At 37.6% G+C, this 20,586-nt stretch overlaps 2 protein-coding genes across 7 annotated transcripts in view; one reads left to right on the top strand and one right to left on the bottom strand.

The window, feature by feature from the left end:
- Nucleotides 1-20,586, top strand: part of LOC311288517 (calpain-5) — a 43,158-nt gene that overhangs the window by 8,616 nt on the left and 13,956 nt on the right. For 5 of the 6 annotated variants that reach the window (XR_014626948.1, XR_014626949.1, XM_084405947.1 and 2 more), the window contains exons 3-11: nucleotides 520-645; nucleotides 11,837-11,889; nucleotides 12,005-12,252; nucleotides 15,331-15,496; nucleotides 16,424-16,555; nucleotides 16,951-17,162; nucleotides 17,336-17,528; nucleotides 17,689-17,882; nucleotides 20,374-20,451. Coding sequence is in view for 4 of the 6 variants with exons in the window: in XM_084405947.1 (XP_084262073.1) it covers nucleotides 630-645; nucleotides 11,837-11,889; nucleotides 12,005-12,252; nucleotides 15,331-15,496; nucleotides 16,424-16,555; nucleotides 16,951-17,162; nucleotides 17,336-17,528; nucleotides 17,689-17,882; nucleotides 20,374-20,451 (1,292 nt within the window). In the remaining 2 variants the exon portion in view is untranslated. Of the gene's footprint in view, nucleotides 1-519; nucleotides 646-11,836; nucleotides 11,890-12,004; nucleotides 12,264-14,601; nucleotides 14,740-15,330; nucleotides 15,497-16,423; nucleotides 16,556-16,950; nucleotides 17,163-17,335; nucleotides 17,529-17,688; nucleotides 17,883-20,373; nucleotides 20,452-20,586 lie in introns of those variants that run through there. The other variant, XM_084405948.1, reaches the window with a different exon arrangement.
- cnpy4 (canopy FGF signaling regulator 4) lies at nucleotides 4,511-8,599 on the bottom strand. The gene is made up of 6 exons (XM_084405956.1): nucleotides 8,461-8,599; nucleotides 8,117-8,243; nucleotides 7,061-7,157; nucleotides 6,126-6,248; nucleotides 5,135-5,252; nucleotides 4,511-5,052 (listed from the first exon to the last, which is right to left on the bottom strand). The coding sequence occupies exons 1-6, from the start codon at nucleotides 8,543-8,545 to the stop codon at nucleotides 4,949-4,951; spliced, it is 654 nt and encodes a 217-aa protein (XP_084262082.1). The 5' UTR covers nucleotides 8,546-8,599; the 3' UTR covers nucleotides 4,511-4,948.

The raw sequence follows: 20,586 nt of genomic DNA, 5'->3' as shown, positions 1-20,586 counted from the left end.
GCATTAACCACTTTAAGTGTATATGCACAAACTTTCTTGGTTTTTCTCACTCTTCAGCTGAGTAAATATCACCTAAGGCAATTTTGGTTCTGCACCGTGATCTTGAACTTGCACCCTTGCGGGCGTCAATTCAAAGTTCAATGCGCAATTGAAACACCACTTTGGGTAACCCCTGCAGGAACGAGGCGCTCCCTCTCTGGAGAGGATCTAAAGCTGACACATATGGAAATAGTGAGTGAGGGTGAGGCGAGGGGAGAGAGTGAAAAAAGAACAACTGAATTAAAAGGGAAACAAAAGAAACTCCCCAGAGCAGTCCCATAAAACTGATTGATGACTTCCCTGGAGGACTGTTTCCCAGGTGTATGGATGTGTGTGTGTGTGTGTGTACCCATGCTACAGAGCATGCAGTTTTAAGGTTTGATGTTTTTGGAGGCTTGTCAAGTACAACAACACTTTATTGAGGGATGAACTGGTACAATTGAGCATATCGCATATTCTTGGCATTCTTTCACCACACAGATCGGTTTGACTGGGGAACTACAACACACAAACGTGTCTGCTGGATCTATTACACCATGTGAGATTGAAAGCAGGCTGGAGAAGGTCCAGAGTGTTGGAGAGAAGTGCAAATGTCACCAAAAAGAGGTGAGAGCTACTGTGGTCGGACTGCAAAACAGCTCAGAAAATACATATTACAATGGCACTTCATTTGTCAGTGTTATCAAGTTTCGGGTTTCATTTATTTTTCAAAGAAAAAAAAAAGTAGGCTATTAGCCTTTGATTGCAATTAGAGGTTCTGTAACCTCTTTAAATATTAAAACCAGCTTTAGTCATTTATCACAGAGTTTTTTCTCCTTCATCTTTTGTTGTCTAAACTCGTCTCATTTCCACTCATTTCATCCTTAATTAGGTTTCATGTATTTGATGATGCAAACAGTGCAAACTGTGTTTGATTTTCAAACAGCTGCTCGTGAGAGCTTTGTTTTTCCTGGAGACGAGAGGAAGTCAGAATCCTTGGCATAATTTCTGTTTTGATTTCAGATGAAACACGTCATAATTAATTCCATGGATACACATTTCATAAATGTTTGGATCGACTATCACATAGAATAACATTCAACATTTGAGGGGTAACGGTGCCAGAAAAATATATAGTTTAATATACGATGGCAGAAATGAAACCAAATTAAAATAGATGTCGAAACCTTAAAATCACATTTGTAAATGTTTCCTCTGGGTTTTTTTTTATTTTTATTTTTTTTGTGGTTGTACAGAAGAATATTAATTGGAGTAGTATGTTGAATAAAGAATTTTCACAAGTTCAAATTACTCTTTGAATTTATATTTTTGTGGAAATCAAATTAGTCATTAGTTATCCCCAGGTTATTATTGTAAATAATGTGCAGGCCAGCAGAATGGTTTCTTTTCAAAACTGTATTGTAGTACTGAATGCTACACTGATTGGTATTCAATGCATGCATTAAAGGCAAATGTTCAAACTGACATTGAATCATGTGATGCAGCAGGTATAGTACTAAAAACTTTACAAAAAATCACATGTGCCTTACAAAAAATGACCTATAAATGACCAAGAACAAAAGAACTGCACTAGTGGTAAGTCATACATGTGTGATTAATAATGTTTAAAAGAATGCGTAGTAAAGTTAATGACTGCAATTGGTCATAGAAGTCATTAGCAGCTAGCCCTGCTTTCTCTTGAGAATTTAAGAAGTTTATTGAACAAAACCTTTTAAACTGAAATCTTTTAGGAAAAGTGAGAGTGAAAAAAGTAAGAAAAAGTGCACCATATAAGAGATTTAAATACACAATCCATTGATTTAAAGGTACACGCTGTAATTCTAGCGGGTTATAAACAAAATAGCTTGCATTTTGTGGAAGAACATTGTTTTGGTTGTGCTTCGGCTCTGCCATACTGTGGATGAATATGACCTTCCACCATAGATACAATTTTACTGAACTCAGTTAGTGATCTACTATGGCAATTTATCTGTTATCAGTAAAATAACTTACTCACCTGTTGAGTAAAAAACACCTAATCTCCACATTTCTGAAAAGCCAAGCCAATGTTGCTTTTGGTTTTGTTACAAGCTCTTTAGGTTCTCTTTTTGCTAGCAGACTATGTTAGGTTTTTTAATTAATACATTTTATTTTAATTAATTTTAGTAACTGGTGATTCCCATGAGATAATAGATTTAGCTGCTCCATGTCAAACTTTATCGTTGTGAAACTAACCGCTTCCACTCCCACACCAGACAGTAGCTGGAGCAACTTCTCTCTATTTACGGATATGACGAGACACGGGCGAGGGATGTATGCAATTTCCCGCTAAAACCATCCCGAAAGGTCTACATTATAAACACTTATCGGCTTCCCATAGTGAATCAGGGTAAGACAAAAACACGTTTTGGAAGAAGGATTGATAATGTGTTGACTCGTTATTTAAATTTTGTTAATTTGAACAAAAAAAGTTAAATAGTGAAGCCTACCTTTAAAATTTTAGACGTCATAAAGTAAAAAAAAAAAAAAAAACGAAACTTCCTAAAAGGTCAGAATTTCAAAGCAATCTTTATAATCATTCATTATATTCTAGACTGGATAGGCCTATGAGCTGGAGCCCTTATTTGTAAATTCGGCCCCTGTTGAATGAATAATTCTAATATTTATATTAGTTAAATGAAAACCACAAAAACATGCAATTTGGTCAAATATTTTTTTCAAATATCCGCTTCTCTTACCTCCCTAAAAATGGTTTAGACCGATCTAAAGTGTTTATTAATTATTCAGTCAGTGACAAACAGCAGATGGACTCTGAACAGCTCGTGAACAGATTGAACCAATCAGAGTTGAGGCGGCAGTGCCTGAAGTTAACGATGAACTTGGTGGAAGAGCTGGAGACTGACTGACTGATAAAATGTCGGGGAAAAGAAAACATAAATCAGGGTACCAGAAACGCCATGAAAAGAAGGAGAGGGAGGCCAGGATAGTTTTTGAATCCGAGTCGATCAAGACGTTATTAAAGACAGGTTGTATTGTTATTTCGCTGGGAATAAGAAAACTACCGTCTACAGCCTGCCGGGTACTGTCACTCTTCATTATCGGGGCGCACCACAATCTACCGAATGATTACGTGTTCAAAATCCCTGTCTGTTTACAGTATTGTAGCCTAAATAGAGTTAAAAATTGACACGAGTCACGACGCATTGCATTATGCACCTGACCTGCCGGCTGATTATGTAGGCTATTTATTACATCAAGAAAAAAACACGAATACAACACACTGCACTTGGATTAATAAATTATAGCTTTATTTAATAATATTACCAGTTCCATATTATCTTTTTTTTTTTTTAAAGACAATAAATGTTTTTTTTTTGTTTTTTTTTTTTTTGACTGGATTCTTGTCAGTTTCTTAATGTTTACTTTTTGATTTATGAATTGTAACAGACCAATGGGGTGAAAAAACATTTTGCTGTTACTTTTTTTAAAATAGTTTTAAAACAATTTCTTGCTTTTTGTTATTTTGTGTTTATTAGTTGTAATTTTTAAACTTTTAAAATAAAGGTTTTACAACAACATCACCATCTTCTGTCATGTGGGCCTCCATGCTTATCTATTGTACAGTATATGATATTGGTGGAGGGTGGTGGGGGCCACATCAATATTTTTTTGCTACGGCCCCGATGACACCCACTCGTGATGATGTCACATAACGCTTTAGGCATCAGTTATCGGTTTATTCACACGGACTGGCAGTTAATCGTCTGGACCACTTTATGAATGAACAGTTTTGTTTTTTAGTTTATGTTTTATGACTGGAGCTCTCCTGCCCCCTTGTGGTGTCTAATACTTAAGTCCCCTTTTGGTCAGTTGTGTTTTTCAGTTCACATTGTGGTATTTTTCCTTAAAACCCCTGCATAGTTAATAACCCACTAAATAAGGGTCAGTGTTGCATTGAACTCTGTGGGCGTTATTTTGTGTGTTATAATTTGAAGGTGCTTCGACAGACCTAGAAGCATGAATTCACTTGTCTTGAATTTGATGATAGTTCATCCACATAGCTTCAGCCAATTGGAATCAACAAGAATGGATTATCTATCATGCAAAATAAAATATTTTTTTTACATTTATATATAAAAGTTCGAAGAATAGCCATTTGCACAGTAAGCACAAAAAAGGCGTCCTGTAACTTTATTGCTTATACAATTAACCCCGCGAATTAGACACAAGCATGACTAGAGGGCATATGCATTTTAAAACTGCTCCAGGTGAGGCTCGAACTCACAACCTCGGCATTGCTCTGCATTGTACTGCTGTATAAGTACCGCGCGCTGACCGATTGCGCCACTGGAGCTCTACACATTAAAATGAAATCGCATCGTCACGTGACCGTCAATATTTAATCGGGTAGGATCGCTTTTTTTTTTCTTGGAAATCTGGACTTAAAGACTTGGTACTGACACACACAAATTAATACGGCACAGACTCATGATTTATAGCAACAAGGCATTTAAGAAAAAATATTACTGTACATATCACATGAGGAAAATATTTTAAAAGTACCCCAAAATACAAAATCATAACACCATGTGCATGGCTGTGCAGTAACGATCAGTACAAATACAATTGCCAGACTGGTTTATCATTAAAAACAGTTAGTGTTGTATTTGCTTTAACAAATGAGACAGTATACAATAAAAGGCACATTCTGTAACACTGCATAAAAATAGAAATTCTAAATGTCTGCATGGACAAAGAGGTAAAACAAGGACAGTTCCCATCCCGTGATCTGGCAAAAAAAATAACAGACTTGGAAAATGTTGAACACTGACAGATCGTTAATGCTCATGCAGATGCTTGGTTCCTATGTAGCTTTGTGCAAATACGTCATACAGGTTGTATATATTCATCAACCATTATGGCTCTGCTTTCACAGTTCTCCTGCATCGTGGGTCTGTCTTCCATCCTCTCCCTCACTCTCTTCTTTAGATCCTTTCATTCCCATGTCACCTTTCCATACCTCATTCAGGCACTCTGAAAGAGATGGACATAAGGCCTGAAAATAGTGGCTTGATGTGTGTGTAAGTGCATGTTTTTCAGGATGGGTATTTACTACCTTGGTCCGAGTCTCTGAGGACATGGGTTGCACAGAAGAATTTTTCAAGTTTCTCATCTTGACGATGAAAGTACCAGTTCTCCACAACCTCTTCATGCTCTTCTAACATGGTCTCACACTGTAATATAAACATAAAAAGACGTAACATAACTGTCCCAAAAGGAATTTTGATTTGGATATCCAGATATATGCAATCATCACTACCATTAAAACATTATATTCACTAACCTCAATCAGAAGGGTCACTGAGCCCATTTTAGGAGGGCTTTGTCCCCCTAAATGTCCACCCAGCCCCCTAAAAATGACTCCGTAACATGTACACTAATTCGTGATCGCCTCAGTCCCCTTTAAAACTCATATGAAACCGGCAACAGGCTTCGGCTCATCCCCTGTCTGCGTTTTTTATTTAATGTATTTGTATGAAATTCCTTTCATCTCAATGGCATGAGATTTTGTGACTTTTCCTAATCTTGATATACTTCATAATTCAGTGCAATAAAATTGCTCAAATTTGTTATTTTCATTTTATAATAAATCCAAAAGAAAAACATGCAAAAAGAACTGTAAAAGTGAGTGGAAATGGCAAATGAGCGGTCCTCTGCAGCCATCTACTGACTATAGTGATAATTTCATGTCATTTACATGTTAAAAGTGTTTGTTTTCCACCAGAGAGTGACAGAAATCCTCCACCAAAGCATGGCACATTTTCCATGAGAAATGTAGATCTTAGTAGATTTTACTACACAAATGTAGAGTAAAGAAAATGTTTAAACCTATGTGTTAAAAAAAAAAAAAAAAAAATGTTACCCTCATATTGCCAATCTAGACAATTACAGTAATATAAAGTTTGTCTATATTCCTAATGAATATTAGCTGATTATTTAAAATAATTAGAAATTAATTCAATATTCAGGGATTGACTTGATAGGTAGAACCTACTGTATTGTTCATGTCTACCTTAGTCTACAAACTATGAATGAATGTGTATTACCTGTCTCTTCATCTCCGCCACCTCCACTGATGGTTCATCCCATAGTTCGTAAGGGACACCCAGCTCCACCTTCACTCCCTTATCCACCAGGTTCTTAAGTGTGTTCATGGTTTGACTTGTGCCCTGACAAACACAGCAGTCAAAAATCAATCATCATTAGTCTGCAACCAAAGACCTACACTTTTATAGTATCTCTTTAAAGGGATACTCCACTTTTTTTGGAAATAGGCTCATTTTACAGCTCCCCCAGAGTTAAACAGTTGAGTTTTACCGTTTTCAAATCCATTCAGCCGATCTCCGGGTCTGGCGGTACCACTTTTAGCATAGCTTAGCATAGATCATTGAATCTGACAAGACCATTAGCATCTCTCCAGATGAGTCCAGCAGGCGTAATGATATGACGCAGCGCCTGAAAATAGTCCCCAGCTCGGTAACTTCCAACGTGACCGGGACTAAGTTTGTCTAACCTGTTAGACCTATTTTCAGGCGCTGCGTCATATCATTACGCCTGCTGCACTCATGGTACGGCAGCAAAGTTTCTTGATTATTACGCAGGAATAAGAGTATAGTTCCTAGCCATATCAGCCTAGAAAATCGCAACTTTACATTTTCCGTCGGTCTTAGTACACGATGGAACTACAGAATAGTCAAGTTTTAAATAGGAAAAATATCGAAACTCTTTGGTCATTTTTTTGAGAGAGATGCTAATGGTCCTGTCTGATTCAATTCACTATGCTAAGCTATGCTAAAAGTGGTACCGCCAGACCCGGAGTTCGGCCGAATGGATTCGAAAACGGTAAAACTCAACTCTTTAACTCTGGGGAGCTGTAAAATGAGCCTATTTCTCAAAAAAGTGGAGTATCCCTTTAAATGAGGATTGACAGAATTTCATGCAATTGAGGACTGGGGAAATAGTGCTAAGGTGAGCTTAATACTTTGGCATAGCGAAGGCTTCCTGGTCTCTCAGCATGGACTTTATACTGCAGAATTCTTTCACAGATGTTGTCCATGGCCTCAGTGAGTCGTGTCTCTCTGGAAACAAATAAATCGTAATAATGGCAATAGGAGGGAGAACATCAATAGATTTTAATTTTTTTCCTTAACTTCAGGGTTCTCTCTCTCTCTCTCTGGCAGTTTTCTCATAGGGACAGAACGGATATGGCAAGCTGTTTTGACTTGTATTCATTCCCAGGATATAAATTCTTGATTTCAACCACTCAATTTTCACTAGTTAAAATGCTAGTATTACTTCAATGAGCTCATTGTTTCTGCATTACATTGTTTAAATTAATACATTTTTCGTAAATTGTAATGTAGACACATGCATTTTCTGTAAAGCTGCTTTGAAATGATGTGTGTTGTGAAAAGCGCTATACAAATAAATGTGAATTGAATTGTCACTAGTGACGATGTTAATCTCTGATATCATGAATGTGATTGTTACTAGTAAGAAAGCCTTTTTAGATATCTGAAATTACTCTCCTAATTACTGATATCAGAAATACGTTGGCAGATATCAGAAATAACAAATGTAACATGTTGAAATACATTTACAGATATCAAGAATTAAGATTTCAACTAGTGAAAACTGAGTTTATATTTGTACTAGTAACAAAGTGATTATTGCTATCACAATTTAAAATTTTACTAGTAAGAATTGTATTTATGTGAAAATAGTAAGAAATCAATTCTTGATATCAACAATTGAATTTGAATGGCAGCATATGGTGACATAGCCTAGTCCTAGTGAAAATACAATTACAGATATCAAGAATTAAAAATGTTACTAGTGGAAAATGTAATTCCTGGTTTTTAAAAAATGGCATTGTTACTAGTAGAAATCTAGTTCCTGATATCAAGAATTTGCATTTTAACTAGTGAAAACTGAATTGTTGATATCAAGAGTTCATTTCCTGGAAATGAATAAAAGTCAAAACGGCTTGCCATAGAACGGAGGAGTGAATAGTGTGTGTATCATCTTCTCTACTTACGAAGTGTTGTATTTGATTTTGCGCCTGCGCTTGCCAGTGTCCAAAACTTCTCCGATCTCCAGAACTTCCTTCGAGCGGCCAGATTTTTCTAGGGCGTCCTGCAGCTCCACCGTCAGTAATTTACAAACTATTTAAAAACAACAACAACAGATGCCTTACAATTATTAATAATGCAATAACTTCTTCGTGTGCTATTTTAAAATCGAAATATAAGTGCGCATACTATCTCTGCACTAGTGGATCTTTGTAGAATAGGTTTAATACATTTTAGGATGGTTTTATGGTAGTTTATTTTATCGTTCTACAACACATAAGGGGAAAAAAAGATACTTTCTGTTTCTTACCCTCGCATTTATTCGGCAATCGCTCCTCTTGGTTTGCCAAAACGAGGCTGAACATACAAAGCAAGAGAACTGCAAACATTTCCATAGTGACCTCTGTTTACAAACTTTGACTCAATACTCGTTCATATTAAAGCCACATCGACATGTTTGAGGATGGTTACTTCAGGCTAGTGGAACAGAGCATGCGCACTGCCATAGCCGATGGTAAGTGATGCCAAACTGGAAAAACGCGTTATCGATTTAGGCATAGCTAATCGAAAGCTGATCGGGCTTGAAAGAAAGTGCGGTTTTATGCCAATATTAAAGGAAAGAAAATGTAAGACGTACGATCTCCTAAGATTGTGGAGAGTGCAACAGTAGGTTCATTCATTAGGCTAATTCTAAAGATACACCGGGACTATGTGGCATGCAGTGGTGTTCTGAAAAAATGAGGAAAAGTCCTCAGTTTCCCCATCAATATTAATCAAATGTAAAATCATGTTCTAATGTTGTTCATATAAACAATATTTTACATTATATATAAAAAAGAAACCAAATGCAATTATATTATGGCTATTGTTACATTAATGTAATGATGTTCTATTTAGGCTATTAAAACTCAGTAAACATACCATCAAGTTAGTGTTTTTAAGCAGTTTTTACATTTATTCCAAAATAACTAAAGGCAGTAACAATTTAAAATATGTATTTTATTTGTGTATTGATGTTCAGCTGTTCTTCTTAATAGTCAGTTTATTTTCGGATCATCAGTCATTGAGCTCGGTAAACACTGATGATCACAGACATGAAGATGGATCTACCTGTAATTTCCTCATGCTGATTGCTCACTAAAAACCTCCAGAGTCATCATGTTTTCAGGTTTGATTTTGATGTGACAATGCAGTGATATCCAAGTGGGTCAGTTGTTTACTTACTTTTTACAGTTAGAAAAAATAAGAGGCGGGATTATTGTACGATCCAATCATATCCAATCATAGCAGGATGGAGGCATTGCCTCCTCTCACGTGAAATCCCCCATTCATTCTCAGTTACCCCCCACCATACCACACACGCTTTAGGGGGTCTGTTAAAAGTCAATGGGCTCAGGGGAGGCAAGAGAGATGTGCCGTCCCGCTGTAACTTTACCTGCTGGTGTCACCGTTGGACAGTGTTACTTTAGAAAAAAGAGCGACTTAAACACGTTTTAATGTCACGTTGTGTAATTTTTGCATTGTTTTATTTTTGAATTATAGGTTATTAAAAAATTGGAGGATGCACTGCCTCCCTTGCCTCATTGAAGGAAACATATTTTTCCCTTGAACAAAGCACATAATCCAAGGATGCTCGAGAGGGGATGCATTTGTGTTTGATTTGTGTTGTTTTATTTCTGTAATATGGATTATTTTCTCATGCAATTTTTGGCCTCCTCAAACTCTTTACTTTTAAGTCTTAATTTAAGATCTGATAAGTTCTAAATTACTAACATAAATTGCAATGGTTACAGGTAAGATTTTGAAAGAGATAGAAAAAGGATATGTGTACAATTTGTTTAAAGAGTTGTAATTTTACTTGCGCGTTGAACATTTAGCAGAGCGATATAAAAAAAACCCCATCTTTTTAAAGAACCTTTTCTGTTGACAAAAAATGCATAAAAATGTAACCTAAAAATGTAAGCTGTATTATTATATAATATTATTTAAAAAATTGTCTGCATTTCCCTTATCAAATTACCACAAATTAAACGTGAGAGAAATCGGGTACTCCCTCATTGTCATTGTTGTAGTACATTCTGTATAGGTCAGAACATAAAGGCCGACCAATGCCTAGTGGCTGTGGCTTATATTCAACTCTACATTACTATTGATAATAGAGATTTAATCCTGTGACCTTTTGGCTGTCAATAAGACAGAAGCAGTGTCTATGTGATCTACTGTTCCTCCTGTCCTTGAGCGAGTTGAACAGGTTTAAAGTTTAAGTGATGTGTATTTATAACAGTGACATGTAGATTGCATTAACTCAATTGGCTGGCACTTGAGTTTTAAGCAATTCTGTCATCTGTCAAATCCATTTGGAGAAGATTTAAAAAAAAAAAATCCTTGGCAGTAATTTGGCTTTTTATTGGTGTTAATATGCCTTTATTGGATTAGTTGTTGGTAGGGAATTAGTTCAAGTTTGTGTGCCTTTCTAAGGGGTGTCTTGTCCCTCTTAGGGATTCAGGTGTCAGTGCCACAGGTTTATTGACAGCCGATATGGCATGATGAACCTTCTGGTGGGTCCTGTGAGGGAGGAGGGCCGAGGAGCGAAGGAAGGAGAGAGAATGATGAGAGAGATGACAAATCCAGACAGAGAACTGAGATAAGTACTACGTGAGAAACTGGACATACTCAGAGTGAACACGAAGGCCAAATGGTGAGCGAGAGTGATTATGCGCATGAATGCACGTGTTTGCAGGGGGAGCTGCATGCCTACAGTAATTAAGGGACTTGTAAAAGAGGAAAAGCCCATGTGTTAATGTGAGAGAGAGAGACACGGGAAGACAGCGATGACGGGGACAGGTGGCAGAGAGAGAGGAGTTGTGGGTCAGACAGAGGGCAAGACCAAATACACAGAAAAATAAGGGGAAAGGGCAGAAAAAGAGAAATGGTTACACAAGAAAGGAGTTGTAGCAAGGAGTTACACACACTGTATTATCTTTTGAATCTTGAACCTTTTATACATTTTGTGGTAAATATTTGATGACCCTTCCTAGCTATTGTATAGGGAATATACAATATATTGTATAGGGAAGCTTTTGTTTCATTGTAAGCTAGAAGACAGTGTGTGAGTGTGTACGCCCTATGTCATGTGGACCAAATGTCCCCACAAATATAGATTTATTAGTAAATTTTGACCTTGTGGGGACATTATTTTTGGCCCCTGTGAGGAAAATAGCTTATAAATCATACTATGATGTTTTTTGAGAATTTAGAAAGTTTTCTGTGATGGTTAGGTTTAGATTTAGGGTTAGGGGATGGAATAGAATGAAAATCCAACGTGTGTGTGTGTGTGTGTGTGTGTGTGTGTGTGTGTGTGTGCTTGTTTTTCTACATCAACCAGGGACTTCAACCTAAATGCACACTGACTCATGGGGACTCGTGTCACCTGGGATGAGGAAAAAAAAACATTTAAATCATACAGGATGAGTTTTATTGAAAATGTAAAAATGCAGCAAATGTTGTGTGATATAGGTTTAGGGTTAGTGTAAAGGAAGAGAATATACTGTTTGTACAGTATAAAAAACATTATGTCTATGGAGAGTCTCCACAAAGACAGTAAACCAGACGTGTGTGTGTGTGTGTGTGTGTGTACACACTCGTCTCAGTATCAGTAATTGTTATGTCACTGTGTTTTGAGCTAGACTGGCTGGACGGATGGAGTTACATCCATAAACAAACAACCGTCCTCGTGCAGGTAAACACACACACAGATGTAAAGGCACTCGACATACACAGCATTACATGTTATGAAGATTAATTAAATATTATATTGAAAATGCAAATTAATGCCAGAGTATTTACCTATTTAGAAGACCCGAGGACACCCATACCTGGTCTACTGGTTGTCACAGCGACGTCAAACAGAAAGCCAACACCTGCTACCCCGTTCCTGTTATATTAGACACATGGACTCAGCAAAATGGCTGATGACCGAAGTCTTATACTTCTCATCCTACACAGAAACACTGCCAATAACTGCCTTACCTGAAACTGGCTTAATTACCGGATACATCGCGACAAGGAACATATTACGCAAAGGCAAAGCAAAAAAACAAAGGTGAGGTACAGGTAAGTGCTATATCTATTTGTCAGTGGGTTTGAATTTAGGCTTCAATAGAAATTTCGTATTGTTCATACAGTAGTTTGATATACCGGGATCATAAATGAAAATAGGTTGATTTAAAAATGAATCTCATATACAGTATCAGATGTAAATTTCTGATTATTCTGTGAATTGTACAGTGTCATTGTCAGCCATCAGTACCACCATGTGTTAAATTGTTGTTATTTTATTATTATTTTAATATTGTATATATATATGGAAATGTAATTGTACATGGTAATGGAACTACAGGTTTGCAGATTTAATAAGAAATAAGTCGCTTGAACATGGTTCAGTCCTGTTGTGGAAGTTCAAGAGCTACACAGATGAAAAACAATTGCCCTAACAAGGATGCGATTGCCTTACAATTGGCCTCCATATGTGAATCATTAAAATAACTACCACATTTCCTGACAACCCCACTGTCAAGGATAATTATTCTGGTTGTGAATCGGAGGTGAAAATGTGTCCAAGGAATTTTGTGGTCAAGTTACTTTTTAGTCATAATTCAAAGACATATGTGTACTACGAGTAAAACATTGCCCACTCCTCAAAAAGAAAGAAAAAACACATCAGACATTTTGTTTAATAATAGAAGCAGGAATGAGTGCAAATTTTACCGGGAGAATGATCCTAAATGCAGACTCAAATTTACATGGAAATTGCCTGAGAACAACAAGGTGAATGTTTGCAATTGGCCAGTCAAAACCCTGATCTCAGTCCAGCTGATGATCTGTGACAGATTTTGAAAATTGCAGCATCTGACTAACCAGAACAGCCTGTGGTGCAAAATCTGCTTAGACAAATAGGCCTAAATCAAACCTGAACAGTGTGTGCTGCAAGTTTATCCACCACAAAATATTAATATGCGTTGTCTGAATACATGGAAAGAATTAGGGACACATATTTTTTTATTTGTTGTTTTAAAAAGAAATTATTTAAGTGTTGAACTAATAATTGTTTACATTTTTCTAATAAAATGGTATTTGTATAATTCAAAAACCCTTGTTATTAGCGACACCGGTGGCCGTTAAGTAAACTGCAGCCAGCAACTTACTGCTCTCGCACACGTAACAAGAGACTGATTCAAGGCCTCAATATACTCACAAAGTTCTTCTTCGTTCTTCGCTTAGAAGGAAAAAAAGAAGTTGGAAGTACCTCTGCTGTGATATACTGTTAACAAACATCCAGAAGCTGCTGAGAGCGACGTTTAGATGAATATGTAAATGTGCTGCGCGCTCTCCTCTCAATAACTAAATTAACACTCAAATGGCAGCGCTGAGAAAACAGCAGTTAAGAAAATCAAATGATAATGTGGATATGTTTGAACCATTTCTGCAATTCACCAACATCGTGTCTACAGATGAGGTAATAAAAATTAGGCCTACAAGATAGTTTGATTATAAAGTATATTTGAGGCAATAGACTATATAGATCTGGCTATGTGAGTCAGTTTGAATTACTCTATTTTCTTTGCATGACACATACATTGATATTACAGTACAGAATGGCTCTTTCTGCATTTTCCTGCACATTGCCTAATCATTCGCTTCATGCGTCATTGAACGGAAGAAAGGCACTCGTGTAAACGTCACATCCATTTGATTTTCCCGGCAAAATGTCCCGAGTCCTTTACATAAAAAATCAGTATACAGGCTTTCATAGACTACCTAGAAAGTCGGGGAAGGTCTCGTTCTTTTTTTTTTCTTCTTTTTTTTTTAAGCTGTTCACACATTGGCAATAAAAAAGTGATTAATACTGTACATAATTTCTTTGCATAGCCCATGGCCCCTTTAAATTACCAAAAGAGTACAAAATGTGTTTAAAACTCGTTATAAATACGTTTGCAAGGTTCTACAGTATGTTGGGATTCTGTGTTTTTTGTTTGTTAAAGATACTCAGATTCAGTTAGCGTGTTTCCCTCAAGTCAAGAGAGCAGTGCTAGTGTTGGCCTGTCCGGTATGTGCACACAACTTGGATCCAGACTTCACACACACACACACACACACACACACACACACACACACACACACACACACACACACACTAGCACAAACATGCAAACACTCAGCAGCACACTTAGCTGGCCCCTGGCCTCCCTTTGACCCTTGCCAGACCCCCAATAGATAAAATGTCCCCCTAAATCAGATCCTTTCGCACATACACATACTGTCTCTCTTGCACACAAACACACTTGACTGGAAGCTTGACTTTAATATGAGATATCCAATAACTCTTAAACCCTGATCCCAAACTTCTCATCAAACCTCTCTAAACACAACTCTACCTACATATTTTATTTAGCTGTTTTAGGTACAAAGGGACTCCTGACACATTAACCTCTCCAGGGCATGTCTAACCCTTCTCCATTTCCAAGGGAAACTACACCGTCTGCAAATACACCGTTACCCAATCATCCCCGAAACTGAAGCTAAACTCCAGGTTACAGAACAAGACTTAACATTGTGGTTTAGAGATTTTGATCCGTTACTGCTGTATGTGGACAAAAGCATCGCTATATATACACAGTATATGTATATATATATATATATATATATATATATATATGTGTGTGTGTGTGTGTGTGTGTGTGTGTGTGTGTGTGTACTGGTTATAATAATTTAGTATATATAAATACACACACATGCATGTATATATTAAAGAAAAATGTATTATTTATATATAAAATATTTATATATAATATAAATTATGTATAAATATATATATACAGTGTATACATGCAAATATTTCTTAAATATGTACATGCATATGTGTGTATTTATATATACAAAATTAAACACAGTACACACACATATATTATGTAAACACAAACTTTTATTTTGGATGTGTCATTTTACACAAAGCATTTTATTGAATTGTATTTATATTTATTATGCATCCATTTTCCCCCATCTTATATTCCCTCAACTCTGTTCATATTTCTCCTCCTTTGTCTACCCCTTCTGAATTCTCTACATTGTCCTTTTCTCGTATCTTTCCTCCTTCCCTTCTTTCCACTTCTCCCCTGTGCAGTATGCCAGAGAAAGTGTGCACTTTTCAAGGCCAGTGTTATCATAAGCTGAAGAGATCATGTCTGAGGCGAGGAGCTCTGTTCCAAGATCCGTTCTTTCCTCCTTCAGCCGAGTCGCTGTTTTACAAAAGAACGCCTCCTCCAGGACTGACGTGGAAGAGACCCAGGGTAAGAGAAGCTGACCGTGGACTGCTGCTTTTTGTATGTATGTCTGTGCACATGTGCTAATAGTTAATTTTGTTAACTTTTGGAAGTATATTACCATGTAGATGGCCTCAAAGATTTTGTTGGAGCTAAAAGATTCACACCATTATATTAGAAAAATGTATTGTTTTTAAACAGAGTTTGCTGCCCAAGTCTGATGTTAGTGTACATACGGTCTGGTGGCAGGTCAGTAGTTTCTGACGCTCTAGTATCAGTGAGTGGATCTTTCCTGGTGACTCTTGTGATTCTAAATGTGGCTGCGCAGTCAGCAGCGTTAGAGATATGTTTAATTAAAGGCCTTTCTGCCGGCTGCAAGGCGTCGGTAACCTGACACTTTGGAGAGTGTGTGTGTGTCACCTCGCGTGTATGGCTTCGAATGAGGGAGATTACCAACATTTTGTTTTACATTTACACATGCTATGCTGTTTTAAAAAAAACAAGATAACAATTAAAGCAATATTCTAGAATTGCAAATGAAATCTAAAAAGCTAGGTTTTGATCAGAAAATATATTTTAGAGAATATTAATAAAACGTTAGTACTTGAAAATTCTGTCATTAATGACTCATCCTCATGTTGTTATTAAGACTTTCGTTCATCTTCAGAACACAAATGAAGATCTTTTTGATGAAATCTGAGAGGTTTCTGTCCCTCCATTGACAGCTACACAACTGACACTTTGAAGCTTCAAAAGGTTTATAAAAAAGATCGTAAAACTAATCCATATGAATTGAGCGGTTTAGTCCAAATTTTCTGAAGAGACTCGATCGCTTTATATGATGAGTAATTAATGGCAGAAAATCTAAATTTTTGGGTGAACTATCCCTTTAATAAAATGGGTCTAACCATAAACGCATACAAATAGTTTGAGGGTCTTTTCTCTCACACGCAGGAACTGTGTAAAGACCCTCGACTATTTGTGGATGGGATCAGCACAAGGGATCTGCACCAGGGCAGTCTGGGTAACTGCTGGATGGTGGCAGCCACATCATGTTTGGCAGCAGAATCCTCACTCTGGAAGAAGGTCAGATAATATATATACACACACACACGCAAAAGTTTGGGGGCTGTACGATTTTTTTTAAAAAGAAATCACTTTTATTTAGCAAGGATGCATTAAATCGATATAAGAAGAAAATACCTTTATAATATTGCAAAATTCAAATAAATTCTGTTTTGAACTTTCTATCTTGAAAAATATTTTATCACGATTTCCACAAAAATATTAAGTAAAACAACTGTTTTCAACAAATCAACATATTAGAATGATTTCTGAAGGATCATGTGACACTGAAGACTGAAAATTTTAAAATACATTAAACATAAAACATTTTAAAATACATTAAAATGGAAACATATACTATATATTGCTCATTTATCGAGATTTCACTCCTTACTTTTGTATTGTCTCATATTCAGGTGATCCCAGACCACGCTGAACAGGAGTGGCACCCAAAGCGCCCGGATCTGTATGCTGGAATTTTTCACTTTCGTTTCTGGCGACTGGGCCAGTGGACAGATGTCGTGGTGGATGACCGTTTACCGGTCAGCGAGGAGGGAACGCTGCTCTTCTGTCGTTCTGCAACGCCACGGGAATTCTGGAGTGCTTTGCTGGAGAAAGCCTATGCCAAGTGAGACACCGTTGAAATAAGGCACAATCTAAACATAGATGCACTTTCAATTAATTATGTGCTGGACTAGGAGTGAAATTATGTCTACATACATAGTAGACCAAGCTCCTTTATTTCAAAATCCTATTATCTCTCTCTCTCTCTCTCTCTCTCTCTCTCTCTGTCTTTGCCAGGCTCAATGGGTGTTATGAGGCTCTAGAGGGAGGTAATACAGCCGAAGCTCTGGTTGATTTTACTGGTGGCGTCTCTGAACCACTGAGTCTGAACCAGGAGGAGCTGATCATTCACGCTGACCAGAGAAAAATGCTGTTCCAGACACTAGCCCACGCACACAGCCACAAAGCACTCATCACTTGTTCCATTCGGGTCAGATATCATGAGGAAAAAAACATTCTAAACACCCTCAAATCAAGCAAATACCACATGATAATTGGTCTGTGTGGCCTGATAACAGTAATGACTCATTCAGCCATACTGCCCTTATTACCTCTTTCATTTGTACATACTCTGTGTCTCTTTGTTGAAGCCAGCAGAAGGAGAGCAGGTGGAATCAGTTCTGGGCTGTGGACTGATAAAGGGTCATGCATACGGTGTGACTGCAGTCAGGAAACTGCGTATGTCGGAGACTCTGCACGTCATGTGTAACGCAGCTCGTCTGTACATGGTTCGGATGAGGAATCCCTGGGGCACGGCAGACTGGACAGGAGCTTGGAGCCTAGGGTGAGTACATGTATGCCTATCTCTCTCAGAAACCCATAATCAATGATTACGCCACTGGTTAGCGGACCCCACAAATTAGTTCTTGACTTTTCAAATTTTGCGTTCTAGTGAGAAGAGGGTTCAAGAGCTTGTCTAATTAACATTGGCTAGCAATATTTAAGTGAGGTAGGCTCTATGTAGCGAGACTTCGATTTTGGGTTTGTGTATTCAAGCTAAGAAGCTTTACCTCCAGGGGAGCAATTGGTTAACGTGGGGTGTTGTGGGGTGTAACGTATAACAGTACGGAGCGTTGAAATGCAGAGGTTGTGAGTTTGAGCATGGTTTTGGGATTCAAGTGGGAAAACAAATAAAGGGCCAATGTTGGTCTTTCATTTTAGACTATACTAGAACTCTGGACCTACTGGAAAGTCTTTATTCAAGGGTTAACATGAAAGTCAGGTCTAACATTGGCTGGCCATCTAAACACAAGGTGGACAATCTGTATCGTGGGTGCTAATCTTTCAAGAGTTTGAGACATGGAAGTTGGGATTGGTGTATTCAAGCTCCATATAGGCCATTTCTGTAATCGACATTTTGGGTTGGCATTCCCTATAGTGTTTTGTTATACACCTTTGCAACACTAGGTCCAGTGGCTTAATCGGTTAGTTCGAGCCTCACCTGGAGTATGGTTTTAGGATGCAAGAAACATGTTTGTAAAACTTAGGTCAAAAACTAACATGTGAAAGTCATAAATATCAGCATTCACCTCAGATTCTAAACTTGAATAGATACATTCCGGTAAGAATATAAATCTAATTAGCCTAATATTGTCTGGAAAACTTCAGATGAGTTAAGGCTTGTGTAATCAAGCATCATAGCTCAAAAGCTAACTTTTTTTGCAACCATATCTCCTGTGGTGCAATCGGTTAGCATGCAGTGCTTGTAATGAAGTACAGACCAATACTGAGGAGGTGAGTTCGAGCCTCACCTGGAGCATGGTTTTAGGATGCAAGAGACTTTCTAGTGAGAAAAAAGCATCTAATCTTTATTTGAGTCTGACAGTAGCTGGGACTTGGAGGTTTGAGCTTAAAGGGGTGGTTGAATATGATTTCACTTTTCTAACTTTAGTTAGTGTGTAATGTTGCTGTTTGAGCATAAACAACATCTGCAAAGTCACGACGCTCAAAGTTCAAAGCAAAAGGAGAGATTTTCTTTTAAAGAAACTGCTTTTTAAGGATTACAACAAACGGCTGGTAGGGACTACACTACATTCCTCCCGGGTTAGTGACATCACTAACCCTAAAATTTACATAAACCCCGCCCCCGGAACACGATTTAGAGATTATCAAGACAGAATATGCTAATCAATGACTAGAAGATAACTACACATAGGCTACATAAATTCATCAACTAACCATTCAGAAATGTTGTCACTTCTTCTTGAGTCTCTCCATCTTTCTGACTTCAGTTTGAACATAAAAGGCTAAAAGTGTTTGAAATTTCCAGTGCATGTCTGTGTGAGGTAAAATGACACAAGCTCTTGAAGCTCCGCCCTCTGTGCCGGGAGCAGCAGCTCATTTGCATTTAAAGGAACAGACACAAAAACGGTTCATTTTTGCTCACCCTCAAAAAGTGACAACTGTAACATGCTGTATAAAAATATCTGTAGGGTATTTTGAGCTAAAACTTCTCATACACACATCAAAGACTTATTTTACATCTTGTGAAAAGGGCATTATACCACCCCTTTAAGCTAAGTAGCCCACAAACTGAAAGTTTCAGTTTGGCCTTTTCCTATGGTATTCATGAAGTAATAGCTCCAGGGGCACAATCAGTCAGCATGTGGTACTTAAAAGGCAGTAAAAAGCAGATCAGTGCCGTGGTTGTGTGTTCAAGCCTCACCTGGAGCATGTTTCTATGGTTCAAAAAGCATTCAAGTTCAAAAACAGATTAAGGGCTAACATAACTGGCCTTTCATGAAAGACTATACTAGAATACAGACATTTCAATATGACAAGAGTTCAAGGGCTAATGTGAAAAATCCTTCTAACTTTTGTTGGGCATCTTCAATCGAGGCAGACACTCTGTAGCGCATGTGCTAATGTTCCAACAAGTGACACTTGGGGGTTCGGCTTCATATTTATATTTAAGCTAAGCCAAGTAATATAATCCAGGCCCAGGCTTTATCCCATGATATTTTGTGACATAATTCTTTGAAAACCGCTCCAGTGGTGCAGTCGGTCAGCACATGATACTTATAAGGCAGTACGAAGCAGAGCAATGCCGAGGTTGTGAGTTTAAGCCTCACCAGGAATGTAGTTTTTAGGATGCAAGAGACATTCTAGAATGAAAAGAGTTTAGGATCTAATGCAAAAGACCAGTCTAAAATCTTTAGCCTATGTTGTCGAATGAGACTTTTCGATATTTTACAACAGGGACAAACTATGATGAAAGTATTTGAGATTTAATGCTTGTGGTATCTTCATTGTGTTCTCACTGTTTCCCTTCGCAGGTCTCCACAGTGGCAGCAGCTTAGCCGCAGAGAAAGGGAGAAGATGGGCCTCATTGTCCGAGATGTTGGAGAGTTTTGGTAATGTAAATTAAGCTACAATTAGGGATGTACCGATATGAACAGTTTGGCCGATACCGACAACCGATAATTCTTTATATGTGACCCTGGACCACAAAACCAGTCACATGGGTCATTTTTTTACAATTGAGATGT

This window comes from Rutilus rutilus (assembly GCF_951802725.1).
Source record: "Rutilus rutilus genome assembly, chromosome: 3".
Classification (NCBI taxonomy): domain Eukaryota; kingdom Metazoa; phylum Chordata; class Actinopteri; order Cypriniformes; family Leuciscidae; genus Rutilus; species Rutilus rutilus.
This window is presented reverse-complemented; position numbering and strand designations above follow the sequence as displayed.